General features: G+C 28.2%; 2 protein-coding genes across 3 annotated transcripts in view; both read left to right on the forward strand.

The window, feature by feature from the left end:
• The window catches only part of LOC100211290 (BTB/POZ domain-containing protein KCTD3), a 38,836-nt gene extending 33,396 nt beyond the window's left edge, over positions 1-5,440 (forward strand). For both annotated transcript variants that reach the window (XM_065805401.1, XM_065805402.1), the window contains exons 16-19: positions 1,066-1,162; positions 1,457-1,589; positions 4,238-4,283; positions 4,927-5,440. In XM_065805401.1, the coding sequence (XP_065661473.1) occupies positions 1,066-1,162; positions 1,457-1,589; positions 4,238-4,283; positions 4,927-5,243 (593 nt within the window). In that variant the 3' untranslated portion in view covers positions 5,244-5,440. The remainder of the gene's footprint in view (positions 1-1,065; positions 1,163-1,456; positions 1,590-4,237; positions 4,284-4,926) is intronic.
• Positions 5,441-7,906: 2,466 nt separating this feature from the next.
• Positions 7,907-21,094, forward strand: part of LOC100196975 (son of sevenless homolog 2) — an 86,580-nt gene continuing 73,392 nt past the window's right edge. The window contains exons 1-3 of the mRNA XM_065805406.1: positions 7,907-8,287; positions 8,431-8,508; positions 18,232-18,489. Coding sequence (XP_065661478.1) covers positions 8,443-8,508; positions 18,232-18,489 — 324 coding nt within the window. The 5' untranslated portion in view covers positions 7,907-8,287; positions 8,431-8,442. The remainder of the gene's footprint in view (positions 8,288-8,430; positions 8,509-18,231; positions 18,490-21,094) is intronic.

A 21,094-nucleotide genomic window follows, 5' to 3' on the forward strand; every position in this document is an offset into this window, starting at 1 on the left:
TGTCTTGTTGATAAATGTTTACCTGCAGATCAGCTACAAAAATTAGCTTTTAAATTAGCTCAAACAGCGAAGCCCACCAGTTATAAGATGGGGAAACTGAATTTGGAAATTTTTACTGATAATGAAAAAAAAAATAACTAAAAATATTGAAGATTTTATTGGTCCTGAAAGCTGGTTTTTATTTGATTTATTAAAAATGACATTACATAAGACAGAATGGCTTAAAATCAGTTCATCAAATTGGGAAAAACTTTCAGGTTACATTAGATTTAAAAATTATGTCACTGGTTTTCTTGTTGTAAATGATAGTGCAGAACGTGCTATTAAACTTGGTCAAGACTTCATTGAAACTTTCAGAAATAAAGAAGATAGCCAAGCTAATTTATTAGTTGTTGCAGATCATCGGGTAAAATTTCAGACAACAGAAAAAAAATCTTGGTTGAAAACTTTAAAATAATCTTTCTTTAAAAAATAAATGCAAATGTAAAAATATTTTTTATTTAAAATATGTTGGGAAAATATATTTATACGCCCCCCCCCCCTACCTCTCAAATATAAACATTATGTATTTTAATAGGTAGGGCTGACCATTTCCATCATCTTTTGCAATAAAACAAAACATAAAAATTTCTTAAAATAGATATATCAAGCTACAAAAATAACCCTTAAGATATCTTTAAAATATTTGTAAGTGACCTTGCCCCCCTTATTATTTACAAAAATTAAAAATTTTTTAATTTTCGGACTGCTGGGACCAACCATAGGGGTACTCAAAAAAAAATTACATTTTTTTAATACACATATCAAAAGAAACCAGAAAAGTTATTATGGTATTTTTTTTAATGACTTGGGTGTTTTATGCCCCACCCTAATATACATATACATTTACATTTACAAACACTTATCTAATTTTTTTCTTCAACAAGTTGTTTCGCCATCAGTAGGTTCATCAGAAAGGATATATATATATATATATATATATATATATATATATATATATATATATATATATATATATATATATATATATACACATACATACATAAACATATGTTGCATTTATAGGTCCATATGGAGATAAAGATGAGCAATTGTTATTTGTTCAAAAAGTTGTTCCGGATACTGACCAAATATTTGTGAGAGCTGCTGCATCTGGTAAAACGTAAGAGTTTTATCCTGCACTAAAATATGGTTTTTAATGTAATGTAAAAATTACTTTCAATATAAAATTTAAGAAAATACAGATTAAAAGAAATTGTTTATTTCAAGACTTTTTACAATTCGATTTTGTTTGGTCTATTTTATTGCTATGGATATCTATTTTTTGGATGGATGATGGTGGATGCTATTTATCTATTTATTTTATTTTTTTATTTTTTTTTAAGCTTAATGACATACAGAAGTGTTGATAGATAATATATAACATCATTTTTAATTCTTTATATATTTTTTTCAGCTTAATGACATGCAAGAGTGTTGATGGATCACATATAACATCATTTTTTGTGCATGAATGTGATGCTGCAACAAGGATGGGTTCAAGGCCTCGAAGGTTTTTGTTTACTGGCCATGGAAATGGAGCTATTCAGGTTTTAATTACAATATATAAGTAATGCCGTAAACTTTTTACAAAAAAACAATCAAAATATTACAAGCAAAAAACATTACTACATACAGAAAACTTAGTCATAAAAAAGCAGCTATTTTAACATGAATAATTTTATAATATTTTTTTGAGTCTTGAAGATTATTTTGTTTCATTTTTATAAATTTTTTAGCAATTCCTAAAAAAAAAATGTATATTAGCTTCAAGTTTCAATTACAAAACTCTTTGTTTTCATAATTTTAAAATTTAAAAAAAAAATTTTAAATATTGCCACAGTTTTATAAAAGGTCAAATTGCACAACTTTCTGTTTTTTACAAAGTTTTTATTTCTGTAAACACCTTTGTCATAAAAAATTGCTTTAAAAAGATTGCTTTTAGAAATAAAAACTGCACTCTTTTCAATTCTTATTTTACAATCAAATTTATCATGCTTATTTATTGTGCTTTAATGTTCATTACACTGAATGACAAGACTTGAGTACCACTGACTCTGCTTGCACTAAAGCTTAAAGGTTTTGACTTTATCAAACTTTACCCAGATGGTTTACTTAGAAACTGGTTTTCTAGAAAATCTAAATTGTCCTTAATTTGTGTCTCTTCTCTCACCCTAGTTTGTACTTGGTTTTTCTTCATTCTTCTTTAGGTGGTTCAGAGTATGCTACAATCTCACTAAAGTTTTTAGCTTGTACAATTTTTAAGTCAGATTCACACTGTTATTACATTTTTTACAACTATTAAGGCAGATTAAGATTTCTTTCACTGTTTTTGTTGTGATGGTCCTTGGTCTAATATCATTTTCCTTGTTAATTAAAATTGCGTTTCCTATCCATAATCTCCTGAATTCAGGCAGAACATTGTGTGTGTGTGTTAAATCTCAATTAATTGTAATCATTTCTTTTATCTTTTTCATTAAAACAACTCTTCTGATAACATATGTTATTTTGTTTTAAAAAATTAATGCTAAAAGGTGTTGTTCAATGCTAAGATTCCTTAATCTTTAATTTCTAAATCATGTTTTTATCTCAAAAGTCAATATTCTTAGATTATTAAGACATGTACCAGAAAAAATCTGCGCGGACATTTTAAAGGATATTTTTTTAACTATTGTGTTTGAATATTGAATGTTATATATATTTTAAAAGTACATATATTAATATTCTAAAATTTCACTTAAGACTTTTGTAAAGTTTTGTACGTAAGTTTTCGACATCATCTTTTACACAGTCTTTGGCTGAACTTTCTAGGTAGCTCTAATCCATTTATTTTTGAAATCTTTAATGTTTCTGGCTTCTTTTACATTGAACCTTAGTTTTCTTTTGACAAGAGCTCAATATCTTTCGATAGGATGTAGTTTGGGGCAATTTTGTGGATTGCAGTATTTTTCAACAAAATCTACTTTATGTTCTCTAAACCATTTTAAAGTTGTCCCAGAGTAGTGGCATAATGCTAAATCGGGCCAAAATAACAGATTACCCGTGTGTGTTTTAAAAAACGACAAAAGACGTTTCTTGAGGCATTTTTTTATGTATATTTTGGTGTTAATTGTTCCCATAGTCACAAAACAAGAGCTTTTTTCACCACATTTACAAATTGCTTGCCAAACTAAGAATTTTTTAGCAAATTTTTGCATTCCAATGAATTTATTATTGGAATTCAGTTTCTTGCAATCAATTGCTGAGTAATATTGGTGTCCTGGAAGAGATCGAAAATATGCACCACAATAAGTTTCATCGTCAATAATCAAACAAGATTTTTTTTGCACATTTTTTATAGAGCAGCTTTGAACAACGAATTGCAACATTTTTTTGTTTTTCTTCACGACGAGGAACTTTTTTCTTTTTGTAAGATTTATAACCACAATTTCTCTTCACTCTTTGTACAGTGGAAACACTTGTTCTGGATTTATTCGCTAAAGTTCGAACAGAAATCTCCAGTTTTCTGTCTAAGGCAACTTTTACTTTTTTACCAAGATCTCGTCTAACAAAACATTTTTTTCTTCCACTTCCTGATTTTTTGATTGTACCAGTGTCCTGAAATCGTTTCGCAACGCTCTGCGCTGTTCTCAAAGCAACCTGCAACTCTTTAGAAATTGTTTTGTTTCATACACCATGATTTTCAACGAGAAAATGCAAAAAATTTTCTCGCTTCTTATCTTGATTTGATGACATTTTATTAAAACTAATTGTTTAAATAACAGAGTTGTTTAAATTTTTGAATAACACTAATACAATGACATTTTAAAACAATTAGCTATTTAAAATGATGCACGATTTCCGTAAACACCACATCAGAACACGCGCAGATTTTTTCTGGTACATGTCTTAATCGTTTTTTCTCTCAGAAGTCAGACAGTCTATAGGCTTTTGGAAAATTTTCAATAGCTTTATTACCAAATGAAGTTCTAGCATTTTTATAGCATCATATATGGTTCTGATCTTATTACCTCTTCAAAAGATAATTTTTCCAATCAATAAAAAATTCATGAAGTTTTTTTTTTCATGAATATTTTTTTTTTTAAATCCTATTTTTATTAAAAAAACTTTTTTTTTTTTTCAAGTCAAGTTTCAAGTTAACTAAATTAATTAAGTATATTAAAAAAATAAAAATAAATTTTAAAAGTTTTTTTTTTAGATGTGGGATGTCTCCACAGCACTTGATAAATTTACTAAGTCACCTGGTTAGTTTATATATATGTATATATTTTTTTTAAACTGTAGTTAATAAAATTGATAAAATAAACAATGATGTATTTAACAATAACTAAAATAATTTATGGTATTAAGTGATCTAAATATTTTTATGATTTATTTATTATTAATTTTATCATTATTTTATGTAGTAGTATTTTAGAGATATCATAAAGATATTTTGAGAGTGACTATGAAATACAAACTATTTTACATATACTTTGGGAAAGGTGAAAAGAATACTTAATACTTTAACTTAATTTTTTAAATTAAATTTTCTTGATTCATCGTTATAAATTATTTAGAAATTTTTGTCAATAATGCGCAGGGAGTCTTCCAAAATATTTTTTATGTAAATGCATTTGTCATACTGCAACTAGACGATGAAGATATCTTATTCGTCCAGTTGCAGTTCCCATTCCGATTTTTTTTTGTTTTGTTTTGAAAAACCAATGTTCCTTACGTTTGGCCTACTTATTTGGGTTTATTTACCTGCTTTTTTGATAAACCGATGTTCCTCATATTTGGGTAGGTGTGACCTACTTATTTGGGTTACCTAACTACTTTCATTAATTTTTATGCATTTAAAAAATATTTTTTAATGTAGAATATATCAAGAATTGGTTATTTTAGAAACGGCAACTTTACAAGGACCAAGCGACGTTGAAATTATAAAATTACTTGGTAGTTGTGATCTAAGTATGTCTCGTTGTGCTACTCCAAGAGGATCTCAACAGTCATTGAGTAATTTTCGTCATAACTTTTTACGCTTCAATCATAGTTTTTCTTCACAGAACTGTACATTAAATGAAGCTCAAACGTTTACACTAAATGATGCAAAAACAAATCTCATTACGCGCCAGGAGTTGATTAATCAACCAAATAATTCTGTACAATTATCTTTACCAGAGGAGCATAATGAGTTATTAAATTGTCCGGTTGATAAATAGTCATTTTTTTACAGACAGCGGTTGATAAATAGTCGATTCTTACAGACAGCGTATTAGTCAAAAAAAGAAAATTGTAGTTCAAGTTTTAAATTTTGTTTTGTCGATCCTGCATATTTCTTTAGCAAAATTGTTTGTATTGATTTATTATCTTTTAGAGTTTTTTTATTTATTATTTAAATATATTGTACCATATTGAAGGTTGTTCATTTCTCAAAAGTTTAATGATATAATTGATGTTCTTGCTCTTTTCAAAAAACTCTGTGCTCAGAATCCAATTTCTATAAACTGAATTCATTGCAAATGTTTCCGTTAGGAGAAGGAATAGTTGTGCGTTATGGTTTATTGACATAAAGTTGTTTTATTTATTGCTTTAAAATTAAATCAAATATATTCTTAAATAATTTGTAACATTTCAAAGACTTTTACAAATAATGCTAGTACAAATAAAAACTAAATACCTAAATTTATCGTGATATACTTTTGGTTTTTGCTTTGTAACAATTTTTTCAATATATCTTTTTTTTAGGCAATTAGTTTTATTTGTAGAATAAATTTATACCTACAAAATTAAATTTATTAAGTACCAAAATATAATTATTTAAACTTGTGAGACTATTTAAAGTCATTTTTTTACAAGGTACCCCATGAATGGGGTACCTTAATACAAATTATTAATTTAAAACAAACTAAGAGCATCATTAAAAAAGTAAATAAAAAGTATAAAACTTAGGAAAAAGGCAGATTTTTACTTGGAAGCCAAACAATTTATAACTTGAATAATGCATCCAATGGTCTAAATCACATTTCAGAAATCCAGATTATATATCGTGACGTCATGAAGCAAATGTCATTCTTAAGGGTCATTAAATAAATGCTTCGTATCGAAATTGTACATAATTTACGCGTTAGATACCGTACTTTAAAACTTAGCAACTTTAATATCTAATAAATTACATTGTCAATAAAAAAACCCACAAAATTCGACCCCTCACAGACCTTATGATACAATTTTTTTTTGTCAAAACATAGTGTTAACTATGTATTAACTGTTTCACCATATGAAAGTGGTTGTCACAGCTCTTAAGATGCCTCCACAATTGCAATGTTTCATGGTGCTCCATGTATCACGGTGCTCTACTCTCCCCTAATATTATCAAGCAAACAATTATAGCAATAACAAAAATAAAAATAGTCTCATAAGTATTAACTAAAAAAGGACAATATAATTAATAATAAAAAAAGGAGAAAAAATATGCTCAGAATATGTAGGGTGAGTATATATCCAAAAATAGGTAAAAAGACATCAAGCTTAGTTAATTTAAATTGAAAAGTTATTCCATCATTCAATGGAATTAAATATTGAATTTTACATGTTACAAAAGAGGGGCGATTAAGTTTAGATCACTTGCAGATCGGAGATAACAGTAAAATTTTTGTTAAATATAGTCAAGTTTCAATGTTGATAGTTCTAAATGAGTAACCATTTTAAGAGCTGAACAAGCGGACGTAGTGTAAGTGTTTTAGATGTTAAGTAGATTATGTTAATAAAACAAATTTATTAGCGGTAAAATTAAGTTTTCCTTGCAATCTTGATACGACAAAATCCGTTTCGTGATTATATACCCCACGTATGAATATGTAGATTTCCCGAGCCGAACCATATTTTTTTTTATTTTATTTTTTTTAATGGTAAATGTCGGTAATTTTTTTGCTTCAATCTGCTTTTTTAAAAATATTGAAATAATTTAACTTTATAAGTTTATGTTCTTGAAGTAAGATTGCTTTGCTTTCTCCATTAGGACTAAGTTAGGAAAAAAATAACTTGATGTATTTACCGGTAAATTATTACAATTGCAACCAATTCACCTGAGGCTTGAGCTGCTCGATCTGAGGCTCGAGCTGCAAATATTGTCCATATGACGCTCCATAATATTGTTGAATACGGTAGTAGAAAATTTAGCGGTAAATTGACTTGTAAAGGGATCGTCCATAAATTACGCAACGCAAAATACATTTAAAAAACAGAAGTAGGAAATATTAAGCTCTTTTACGCGGCAATTTTTATCTAACTTAATGGGTTATTTTGATTTTTTTATTTAAATTAAGACGAGGGAAAACTTATAATTTTTTATGTTTTGTTTAATGTGAAGGTCTGCGCTACGTAATTTATGGACGATCCCAAATGTATTAAGTTATTCTTTACTCATTTTATATAGCTCAACCCTATTCCGCACCTTAACTAAACACTGTGTAGTTTAAAGAATACTTGCGCCTTATAATTTTCATTTATGCTTACTATTTTTGTATCCTATTTTAAGGAAAACTCTTTCAGAGCTCAAAGATTCAGATATACCCCTAGATATACCCATAGATTCATTTTTACCCCTGTTATGGACTTAAGATGATGTGAAATTCGATATATATTTTTATGTTTAAAATTAAACGTCCGTAGTTTGGGAATAAGTAAATAGCCAAGCTCCATAAGTAAACCACAGATACTTTACCTTGTATCTTTATACTTTCACAAACAAATAAAGCGTCATACAAGGTATGACGCTCTATTTGTTTATGGAAGTTACGTTTTAAGATTTTATATTTTGCTTGGTTTAAATTTTTTTCAAGAATATCAAAAAACCTTTACGTTGTTTTGTATGATTTTCTTCATAACGATAACGTTTTTTGTTACTTATAACGTACAACGTTATTGCTGTTTCTGTAAACGGGTCAATATCGGCCTATGTATTATAAATAGTATTATATAATAATATAATTAATCTCTTACATAAACTACGCAATCACCATTTCTAGTACAAAAAAAAATTAAAAAAAAAACAAACTTTAAAATTAGTTATATTTAGCTATATATGTTCACGCAACTTATTTCGTCGCATATTTGCGTTATGTTTTTATCAATATTTGATTATAGGTTTTTATCAATATTAGATTCATTTAAGTTAAAGCAAGTGACATCGTACCCTAAAGTTGTCGGTATTAGGATTATTTGCCTGTAAATAATTATAGGCATTTAATCCTAACTTTAGAAGGTAACCTTTGAAGTTGTTCCTTGTATGAATTAGTCGTAGAGCTTGTGTACTTTTAAAAAGTACACAAGTTCAAAAAAAAGATTTTAAAAAGTTAAGATAGAATCTGGTTAAAATTCAAAACACTGACTTTTGTTTATGTTAAGGTTGATCTCCAAATGCACGATAAAGATAAGTTAGATACCTCCAAATGGAGAGGCATGATCGTTGCGTCTTTGAAAAAGGTTAGTAAAATTACTGTTCTTATATATAATGCTTTTGATGTAATAGTATTCCATTAGAAAACTTTTTGTTTTACTTCCCCATATTAACTAATAGAATATTTGCTACTTAACATTATATTGTTGATGTAATAGTATTCCATTAGAAAACTTTTTGTTTTACTTCCCCATATTAACTAATAGAGTATTTGCTACTTTACATTATATTGTTGCAATTGTAACATTATATTTTTATTTTTACTTTAAATAATGTTTTTATATTAAATTATTTTCTTATACATTATTTTTTAAGATTCTTTTAAAATAATTAGTTTTATTTATTTTTTGCTTATTTGTTGACGTCAATGTATTTGTGTATCTATTTATGTTGATTTACCCATATATACACATATGTGTTTAGTTATTCAGACCAATTAACACATGAATTGTGATGTTTTAAATTATTTATGAAATTAAGTTGATTTAATAATAATTAATTTATAATAGTTATTTGTATTTAATTTAGTAATTTTTATCTCCATTTAGTTTACAAATATTATATTATAAAAGTATAAATATATAATAAAGCTAAGTTCTGAAATAGTTTGTATATTTTTTATCTTTTAAGCAGATAAAGTTTTACTTAATAAGCAAAGCAATGCAGAACTTCCCTCAGGAGGCAGACTTCAGAGACTTATATTTCAATGATAATTAGCCATAATTTTTTGGTTGTTTAGAACAAACAGTTGAACTTGAGTATGATCTTTTATCTGTGATTGCCTAAATTATACCAGTGACGTTAATCTTATTGTTTACAGTGGTTTGTGAAGTTTAACTATCATAAAACTCAAATATATTTAGCTAATCATTATCATAATAATCTTTACAATTTCTTCAATAACTTTTCACTACTGATCTCTTCTGAAAATCATAAATTTATTGCAAAATTTGATAAGGTTGCACTCTAATGGAAGCCATATATTTAAGAAATTGCTAAAATAACATCTATTAAAGTTGTTTCTCTTTAATGTGCTCGTGACTTTTTCACAAATGTGTAACAAATTGTAACAACTCTTTATCTTTTAGTTAAATCAATTATTTTTGTGTGAAGTATTATGGTTATTTTCAGGCTTTGGTAAATGGTCGTCCATAAACTACGTCAAGCAATTTTCAACTGTTTTTGATCCACCTGCCCCCCCTGCCTCATCAAAAATTTGTAACACTTTAGTAACAAGTCTTGTATGAGTTGCCACAAAACTACTAACCCCCTCCCCCTTAGAGAGTTACATAATTTATAGGCGACACCAAATGTACCTTCTTTCATATCAGTTGTTCTTTTGTGCTCTAAAAACTTTTATAGTTATCATTAGTTTAAAATAAGGCATAAAATAATCAGATAAAAAGATTACAAAGTAAGACAAAATATATATAAATGCTGTTAAAATCTATTTATAATAGTCATTGAAGAAGTGAGTTGTTAGTTTATAAAATTCATTAGTCAAAGAAAACCAATACAAATGCAATATAAAAATAGTTCAAATTATTACAGAGATAGTGTATTTTGGATCATTGCAATGAACAACTTAAAATTCCTGTTTAGTAAAAGTTAAAATATTTCAAATACTCTGTGTCTAACTGTCCATCTCTTTTCTGACCAGCATGTTTATTTCAAGTTTGTTTTTTATAATTAGTTTAAACAGAAAATTAACTACAAGTTTTAAATCAATATTTTGGAAGTCATGGCATTATTTTTTTATTAAAAAGAGGCAAACAGACTGTTTGTGAAGCAACAACTAATGACATTCTTAAAACGAGGGGTAAAGCTTGAATATCAACACAGTTAAAGAAACTTGTTGAAAAGTTTAAATGTATGTTCCATGAATATGACAAACTCAATAGAAAAAAAAGGAAATAAAGCAAAGTACTATGAAGGTCTACTAATGAAGTAAGAAGAATAGAAGGATGGCTTAGAAAGTCTTTTTGATATTGCAGACACCATGAAGATGATTCTTTCATTTAGAAATTCTAGGAAGGAAAGAGAAGAACAGGACAGAATGGTCAGAGAGGAGAAAACTATTTTTCATACATCTGAAACCAAGCAAGAATCTAGTAATGATAATGAGGCATTTGGAGAGCCATTATCAAGCACAACTTTAAAGAGAACTAAGCGTAAACGTGGCACACAAAAAATACTGTATAGCAAGTTAGCAGTATGTCTAGATATGGCAAAGGTTGGTGATACAAATGCTGCACTAGTCCTGACTCATCCACTGCAGCACCTTGGTTATGACCCAGCAGATTTGACCTTGGTTATGACCCTGCACCTTGGTTATGACCCAGCACCTTGGTTATGACCCAGCAGAATTGATTGCCCATTTAAAGAGAAAGAATGAAATGTAGAAGACAAAAAAATGCAGAGAACTTGAAAGCAGAGTTCAAGCCAACAGTTCCACTAACAATACACTGGGATAGAAAATTACTGGAAGATATCAGTAGCACAGAAATTGTGGACCGGCTCCCAATCATCATGTCTGAACTAGTTCTTTGTATAATAAAGCTGACCAACTTCTTTGTATAATAAAGCTGCCATCTAGAACTAGAGAAACAGCAGTAGCAGCTGTCTATGATGCAACTGTAGCCTGAGGCATAGCTGATAAAGTCAAGTGCTTGTGTTTCGACACTACTTCCTTAAAAACATTTCAAGCATCAAGTTCTAATAATGCCGTGGACAGTGCTGTTTCCAGTAATGTAATTGAAATTATTGCATTTGCTGATAACCAATTGCAACAGTTTCAGTTCTGGATGATTATCTACTATTATTATAAGCTACTAGAGCTGACAGTAACATTTCTGGGAGGCCTTCCATTTTGAGGATGCTCATTAATAGCTCTGGAAAGACTTCATTGAGCCAAATATATGGCCAAAGCTATTTATTCATTGAAAGTATGGATGCTAAGAAACCAATTCAAGATAACAAAGAAGAGAAGGGAATAGCAGACATGCATCTTTTCACAGTAACTCTGTATGTTAGGGCTTGGTTTAGAGCCCTGTTGGCGCCATCTATACCTTGTGTTTATCTCAAAACTTATCAAAGAGATTGACAAATACAAGGCACAGAATCAAGCAGTTTCTCAGATCACGATGAAAAATTTTTTACGACATTTGTGGTGCTTCTCAGAAGAACTGATTCCACTGGCTTTCTTTGGCAATGAAGTCTCCCATGACAAAAAATATCTGATGGCCAGTGCCTTGTAAACACTGTATGAAAAGGATAACATGTGATCCTATATATAAATATATATATATATATATATATATATATATATATATATATATATATATATATATATATATATACAACCCTCGGAATTAGGAAAAATGAGGTCGGCAATAATTTGCCGACCTCAATTTTTTTGAGGTCGGCATATATATATATATATATATATATATATATATATATATATATATATATATATATATATATACATATATATATATATATATACATATATATATATATATACATATATATATATATATATATATATATATATATATATATATATATATATATATATATATACATAGATATATATATATATATATATATATATATATATATATATATATATATATATATATATATATATATATATATATATATGCAGCATTAGATGCACACAAATTATGTCATAAAGTTGCAGGGGCTTCAGTACTTCGACATCTTATAGACTGGTGCTGCAGAGTGCTGCTGCATCAACTGAGGGTTTGAGAGCGCAAAAATGATATTAGTACTCGGTTTCTCCACATTTACCCTTAGGTGCTTCTGATCACAGTTTGGTCTCTCTAAAACTATTATCTCATTCTTCTTCATCATCAGGATCCCCCTATCATCAAACCTCTTACAACTAATTTAAAGCTGACTGGAACTTTTTACATGATTTTCTTGGTAATGGCCTTTGGGTTGAAATTTTTTGTCTTTCTGCTGAAAAATGTGCTTCTTATGTAACTTCTTGGGTCCAGGCTGGCATAGAATCTTTTATTCCCCTTTGTCAATTCCAAGCCGAGCCTCACTCTTCTCCATGGTATTTCTTTCATTGTGCTGCTGCAATTTTCAATCGTAACCATTACTTCCATATCTATTGCCAAAAGAATTCTTTAGAAAACAGATGCTTGTTTACTATTGCTTGAAACCATCGTAAAAAGGTTTTGTCTAACACCAAAGGCTGCTATTCTCAAATCATAAAATATCATATTTTGTCTCAAAAATTAGGTTCTCATGACTTCTGGAGAATCTTTAACAATATCTATAATAAAGGCAAATCTGTTATTTCTCCTCTTTTGTATGGTTCAGATTTTGTCACCTCACAGAAAGACAGAGCTGAATTGTTTGCTAAGAACTTTTTATCAATCTCATCTCTTGATTCCACTAATCACATCTAACTTCCATAGTCGACAAACAGGTTGAGTTATTCATACCACTGCAGCTTATAGTCCAGGTTATAGTCTTGCAGAAGTGTTTTTCGGAGCTGTCGTCTATACTTTCAAAACTATTTAACAAGTACTTATCAAAGTCTTGTTTTACAGTCTGCTAGAAAGTGACATCTGTTGTTCTTTTTTTCAAAAATTTTGGAGAGAAATTAACTCATCAAACTACCATCCCATTAGTCTTCTTTCTATCATAAGCAAAGATTCTAATTAACAAACACTTGAATCTCATCTTGAATCTAATGATTTTTGATCATTAATAAGGCATTTTAAACAAAGTTGGACCTGCACTTGCAGCCAACCTCCAACCATTATCGCATCATTGTAATGTTGCTTCTCTTACTTTTCTACAAATACTTTAATGGGCACTGCTCTAAAGCATCTCTTGTGCCATCTACTAAAATTCATTCTCATGTTACTCGTCATTCAATTAAGTCTCATCCTTTTTCTGTGAGTGTTTTTAAGTGCTCCAAAAACTCTTATTCATCTAGTTTTTTAGAACATCAGTTCTTTAGAAATTGCTCTCTTCTTGTTTTCATAAGGGCGAAAAGATTAGGGAAGACTTTTGATCTTTTTTGTTTTGTCTATTAGTCAAATTTATCATTGTGTTATTTATGAACAATCCCTAAGACTAAACTTTTTCATCAGCTTTATTATGTTAAGAATTATAAAGTGAAGTTATGATAAAACATATGTGAACAAGAAACATATACTGTTATATATATTAGTATATTAAGTTAATTAAAAATAATAATTGTTATAGTGTTTTACAAAAAAAAACTCCTAATAAGTCCTAGCTTGCAAGTATATAACATAACAGTTATTAAAAAATAATTTTTAAGAAATTATTTTAAAAGAAAGTTTAATTGCTACTTTCTTTAAAATATTATTGTTTAAAGACCCATATTGATTTGGAGAAAGATCCAATATGTCAAAATATGCTTTTATAAACAGTTAGTTATTAACACTTTAGTAACAAGATGAAAAAATTCTCAAGTTTAAAGTATACGTATATTTATAGTATATCTGTGTTGCATAATTGTATAATAAACTATACAACACAAATTGTTGAATGTAAGGTGAACATAAACAGTAAATTTTGATTAAATAACATTTAATTCAAAGCTACTTTAAAGACAGAGTTTGATTGACTTAAATTAATATCAATAACTTCTGCTGCCAAATAATTTCAGGAAAAGTTATTTTTATTATCTAGTCATTGTGACTTTTCAAAAACCATTTGTGACATTTGTCATATTGCAGCATCAAGGTTATGAAAAGTTTAAATCTAGAACAAAAATCCTTTTTTTTTTGTAATTTTAAAATATGTTTTTTTAACAAAAAATTTAATTAAAAATAAATTATTTCACAATTGTGGTTAAATTACTTTATCCAATAATTATTGAAGACATCTCTGGCTTTGGGTCTGATAATTTCAAATTGAAAGTTATAATGAAGATCTAAAATTAGGTCTTTATTATAGCTTCATTATAAAAATGCTGTTTATAAGTTTATAAGTGCTGTGGTTCAAAAAGTTTTTATTTAAATAATGTTTAAATTTTGTTACTTTTAGAGTTATTCAAATTGAATTAAAATATTATTTATATTTAACTTAAAAAAGGTTACTTATGCTTGATTACTTATACTTGATTTATAAAAGATACTGATTACTTTATTATTTGTGTATTATTTCATATAAACAGTTCTTTTTTGTACTAAGTGTTATTCAATAATTATCGCTGACAGTAACTCAAAAATCCAATTCATAGTAAAATTTCTTGGGGCGGCATTACAAAATAACCTCAAGTGAAATACTAACTCCAAACACATCTACCAGTAATGCTGCATTGTTTTGTTATAGCAAGTCATATTTAATTTAATTTAGGAAACTTATATTGTCTTAGTCTATTCACATATGACTTACACTTGGCCTGTGTTTGTGATATCTCTATTACTCTCATCAAACTGTCAAAATAGAAAAACATCTTACAGTTAACAATATAACATGCGCACATGTCCTAGTCAACCCTCAAAATGTCTCAAAGGTATGTTTCTCAGATTAATTAAAAGAGTTGCTTGGATTACTCTCTTCTAGCATCAGAACTATTGTTCAAAATCCGCAGAATTTGCAACTCTTACATTGAAAATCTGGAATCTTAAAAAAATCATGTGCAGGTTTTTTTAAATTCTTATAAATACCTAAACATTAAATGTTTATAAATGAATTAATGATAATTATATTCATAATAATGTTAACCACATCTAAATTAACAATTCAACTTTTTTTTGTTTTTGTTTTTTTTATGTTAATTCCCCTCCCCTAGGCCAAGAAGGCCACTACAGGCGAAGAGTCAATTTAATTGTGGTTAATTTGGCTCTTTCAACTCTATAACTCTGAAACATGAACCTTGATGAACAAGGCTGCTGCGTGGAGAAACAAGTTGTTTTGGGTTAGATTAAAAAAACAACTGTTATGGGTTTGATTAAAAGCAAAAGCTATATTAAACAATGTATTTTTTAACCAAAGTTTCAAATATCCGACTGTGAACCTTCAAACATACTTGATTTAATAATGACAGATAACTGTAAAAGGATTAGAGATGCTGAAATAGGTGCATTGCTTGGACCAAACGAAAAAGCAGATTAGCTCAATTCAAGTATGACAGTCATGGTGTTGCCACAAACGCTACTCAATTCAATAATAAAGATTGCTATTGAAAATTACCAACAACAAAAAAATAAATCTTGGTTTTAATTTAATAAATTGGTATAAACTATTCAAGGATTTAAACATGGGTCAAAAACATGGGGCAAAAATATAATGCTATGAGTAAAATAATGTTTAAAACTTAAACTTTCGTACAAAAATATAATGCGTTGAATGAACTGAATAATACAAAGAAAGAGCCAGATACGATAAAATAGTTAAAAAAGACCCATGCATAACAGGTGCAGTTAAAGCTTCATTATGTAAAGAGAAAAATGTATGGAACCAATTAGGAACTGGTAAATTCAAATATCTGAATATATAAAAGGAATACAAAATGTTTAAAAAAGTTAGTCTAAAGCAAGTTAAAAGAATCAATGGCAGGCATAAGTCTGTCAAATACAGATTCTATGTTAATATATTGAACAAAAGTTTTCAATTGGTTTTTGTAAAAGAGCATGGTGAAATTCTGGAGTTTGAACCATGCTTTTGAAATTTTTTAAAATGGGATTGGATTAATATTGTTACAAAGTGGCAGTTCAGCAAAAACTGGATTCTTTAGACATCAACAAAGCATGTGGTAGTGATGGTACTAAATCATCTATAACATGCAAAGTTATGGAAGCATTTATAAGAGAAGCGGTAATGAATCATCTCTTAATAAGTTGCTGTCAAAATGGCTTCATAAAAAATAAAACCTGTGTAGCAAATTTACTAAAACTTTAGATATTTTAACAGCAAGCATGAGTAAAAGTTTAAAGGTAGATTTTTATGGATTTTGCCGAAGCCTTTGATAAAGTTCCACATAAACGGCTGTTGAAAAAGTGTGAAGTTGATAGTATCAAGGGTGTACTACATAAAAGAAAGAAAGCAAAGAGTTATGATGGGTGAATACATGTCACTGTGGCTTGAGATTTTTAGTGGTGTGTCTTAGGGCTCTGTGCTTGGTCCTTTGTTATTCTTGATATTAAAAAATGATCTACCTTCAGTTGTTAATTCGAATTGCAAATTATACACAGTAAACTATGACAGTAAACTAATCAAAGTTATACAAAATGTTGAAGATCATATGTCTTTACAGAATGAAGTTTGTAAAATGGATGGATATTTGGTTGATTAAGTTAAACCTTGAAAATTGCAAAGTGATGCATGTAGGTAAAAAGAATTCACAAATGAGTTATAGTATGACCCACGATGGCAAAGAGCAAAAATTAGATACAACAGTAAGTGAAAGAGATTTAGCATGATCAAGTGACTTCAGCAACGGCAAAAGGGCGAAGAACTTTTGGTCTAATTACACGTATATTTGAATACTTTAATATGGAAGCGATGAAATCACTATAAATGACATTTGTGAGATCACTTTTTGAGTTCGTTATACTTGCATGGAAGTCTTATTTACAACGGAGTATTGATGAGTAGGAAAGTGTAAAGAAAAGCAAAAGTTAGTCCCACAACTTAAAAAGACTAAAAGCAATGGGTTGAACAACATCAAAAAAAAGAAGAGCAGGAGATCTTATACAACAATGCAGATTTAAGCAAAATGTAGACCAAATAAGTGATGCAAAAATGACAACTGGCATCATCCTGGATTGTTCCAGCTTCTTCAGTACAGGGCAACAAATACAGGTTAGAAAGAGAATAGTATCATCATGTTTACTATGATATAATTTTCTCATTGACTGTATTTGTAATAATTGGAATTTGTTACCAAATGAAATCATAGAAGCAAGATTGTTGAATGTTTTCAAAGCGCGAATAGATAAATATTTTTGATAACTTGTGGTTTAAACTGTGTGGGATGTCTATAACACAATGCTTGCATCGTGTTCCACAGTTTATTTGACTTTTAAATATTTTATTATATTTGAAAAAATTATAATTGTTACAGCAAAAAAATATTACAATTACTATTACCATTACTAATATTAATTATGTTTAACCATTCTAATATCTAAAAATAGATGAAGGTTCCAAGTTGAAAGAGCAAATTTAAGGGTCTTATTTATGACTTATTTATGAATGTCATTATTTATGCCAAATATCTGCATCTTTGTTGATAAAGTACACTAAAAATATTACTAGCATTTGCAGCAACATAAGCTTAGGATGTATGCTTTAGATCATTTGAAATATCTTTCCAAGTTCTTTTTAAGATCATTTGAAATTTAGACACCAAGTTCTTTTTTGGATTACTTGAAATTTAGACACTAAGTTTTTTTTTTAATTTGAATTTTGTACACCAGGTTCTTTTTCAGATCATTTGAAATTTAGACACCAAGTTTTCCTTCAGATCATTTGAGATTGAGACACCTAGTTCTCTTTCAGATTTTTGAAACCAACTTCTTTTTCAGATCATTTGAGATTTGGTCACCAATTCTCTTTAAGATCTAGTAGGTTCAAGAACAATATGGAAGATGATTTAATTTAGAAATAATTCATAAAAAAAGTATTTTTAAATGCAATAAAAAATATTTTAAATAATTATAAAAGAAATTAAAAAACTTGATTTTTTAAATTTAATACATTGATTATTTAATTATGTTATTTAGGTACAAAAGCAAGTTCAACCAACACTTACAGTGCATACAGATGCACTTTTATATCTTGAAGAGCTAATTTTTAAATTACTGTACCAGTTGTGCAGTGTTCAACCACACTCTGTTCATGATATTCAAGAACAAATCAATAAAACATTTCCTTGTCAAATTAAAGGCTGGGCATTAGAATCTGCTGATGCAGCAATTGAAAAAGGAAAGAAAAAAACCCTAAAGTTATCAGTTGATAAACTTCAACCTGTTATTCAAAAGGTATAAAGGTGTTCTTACTTGTTGTAAACCATATTTATTTTGAATAAAGTTTGTTTATTTTTATTAATATTTTTAGTTAAAAAAATTTATGAAATTAAAAATCTACAGAATTAGATATTTGTACATCATTTACACCAATAGTAAAACAAGTTTTAACTATATTTTAAATGTATTTTACATTTTATCATTCCTACCAGTTATCAAACTATTTTCAATTCAACAAAAATGTAAACCACTGATTAAATTATATATATATTTTTTTATTCTGGTTCACTCCCAACAAGGGTGCAAGCAATCACTATTAAGTTAGGTATTGCTAGAAAAAAAGGAAAAGAGTTAAAAACCAAGGAAATGTTTGACAGAAGACTTGAAAATTTGTAGGTTGGACCGAAATAACATCTAAAGGATGTTTTTATAAAGAAATAAAATGCATTTTTTAATTCAGATGCACTTTTATATTTTAAAGATTTAATTTTTAAAGTATTGTACCAGGTGTTCAGTATTCACCCACAATCTGTTTATTCAGTAACAAATTAATAAAATTATTCCTTGTCAAATTAATGGCAAGCATTGGAATCTGCTGAAGCAGAAAAGTTTTTAAAAAATTTTTAAATATATAATTTTTTTTTTTTGAAAAGCCTTTTTGAAAATACTGAGTAGTTAGAGGGCTGTTTTAAGTGTCAATCAGAAGTAGCTAAGTGTCAATCAGAAGTAGCTAAGTGTATAATATTTATAAGTGTTAGTCCTTTCATCGTTTGAAGAGTTTGTAGAGTGTAGCTATATTTCTAAGACTATGTTTTAAAATATAAAATATTTTGTTTTTGTTTACAGTGGTTTCTTTTATGAATTGAAGAATACTGCCACGCGCATCATTTTGTCTGTTTTAGTAAAAATTAAAATTTTTAAGTTTTATTTTAAGTTATGCTTAACTTTAATTCAGCAGGCTACTTTTAATTCTAATTATTTCAGTAAAAGAATAACTTCACATACAAACTTTGATTGTATAAAAGTTTATTTGCAATGTCTTCACCTTTCAGCAGGGTTGTCAAAAGGCCTATTTGGGAATTTATTAAAAACACCCAGTTTTACAGGTTTTTTTTTTCAGTTTAATAGTTTTTTTTAAATAAGATATTTAATTTGACATAAATACTTCCCATCGAAGTATCTGTAATAATTCTAAATTTAAGTCACTAAATTTAATAATATGTAATTTTGAATGTTCCTGAAAATTACCTCTTCATAGACATACTCTGTTTTACAATCATAAAAGGTTTATATTTACAGATTTATTCAACCATTTTTAAATTTTGTTTAGAAAGTCAGCACAAAAAGTTCTCCTTGTAATATGTCATGAATGTTATAATAATCAATCTTCAAAAATCTCCTTGTAATATGTCACGAATGTTGTAATAATCTTTAAAAATCTCCTTGTAATATGCCACACATGTTGTAATAATTAATCTTCAAAAATCTCCTTGTAATATGCCACAGATGTTGTAATAATCTTCAAAAATCTCCTTGTAATATGCCACAGATGTTGTAATAATCTTCAAAAATCTCCTTGTAATATGCCACACATGTTGTAATAATCAATCTTCAAAAATCTCCTTGTAATATGCCACACATGTTGTAATAATCAATCTTCAAAAATCTCCTTGTAATATGCCACAGATGTTGTAATAATCAATCTTCAAAAATCTCCTTGTAATATGCCACACATGTAGTAATAATCAATCTTCAAAAATCTCCTTGTAATATGCCACACATGTTGTAATAATCAATCTTCAAAAATCTCCTTGTAATATGCCGCAGATGTTGTAATAATCTTCAAAAATCTCCTTGTAATATGCCACAGATGTTGTAATAATCTTCAAAAATCTCCTTGTAATATGCCACACATGTTGTAATAATCAATCTTCAAAAATCTCCTTGTAATATGCCACAGATGTTATAATAATCAATCTTCAAAAATCTCCTTGTAATATGCCACAGATGTTGTAATAATCAATCTTCAAAAATCTCCTTGTAATATGCCACAGATGTTATAATAATCAATCTTCAAAAATCTCCTTGTAATATGCCACAGATGTTATAATAATCAATCTTCAAAAATCTCCTTGTAATATGTCACAGATGTTGTAATAATCAATCTTCAAAAATCTCCTTGTAATATGCCACACATGTTGTAATAATCAATCTTCAAAAATCTCCTTGTAATATGCCACAGATGTTATAATAATCAATCTTCAAAAATCTCCTTGTAATATGCCACAGATGTTATAATAATCAATCTTCAAAAATCTCCTTGTAATATGTCACAGATGTTGTAATAATCAATCTTCAAAAATCTCCTTGTAATATGCCACACATGTTGTAATAATCAATCTTCAAAAATCTCCTTGTAATATGCCACACATGTTGTAATAATCTTCAAAAATCTCCTTGTAATATGCCACACATGTTGTAATAATCAATCTTCAAAAATCTCCTTGTAATATGCCACAGATGTTATAATAATCAATCTTCAAAAATCTCCTTGTAATATGCCACAGATGTTGTAATAATCTTCAAAAATCTCCTTGTAATATGCCACAGATGTTATAAT

Source organism: Hydra vulgaris, chromosome 09, assembly GCF_038396675.1.
Source record: "Hydra vulgaris chromosome 09, alternate assembly HydraT2T_AEP".
Classification (NCBI taxonomy): domain Eukaryota; kingdom Metazoa; phylum Cnidaria; class Hydrozoa; order Anthoathecata; family Hydridae; genus Hydra; species Hydra vulgaris.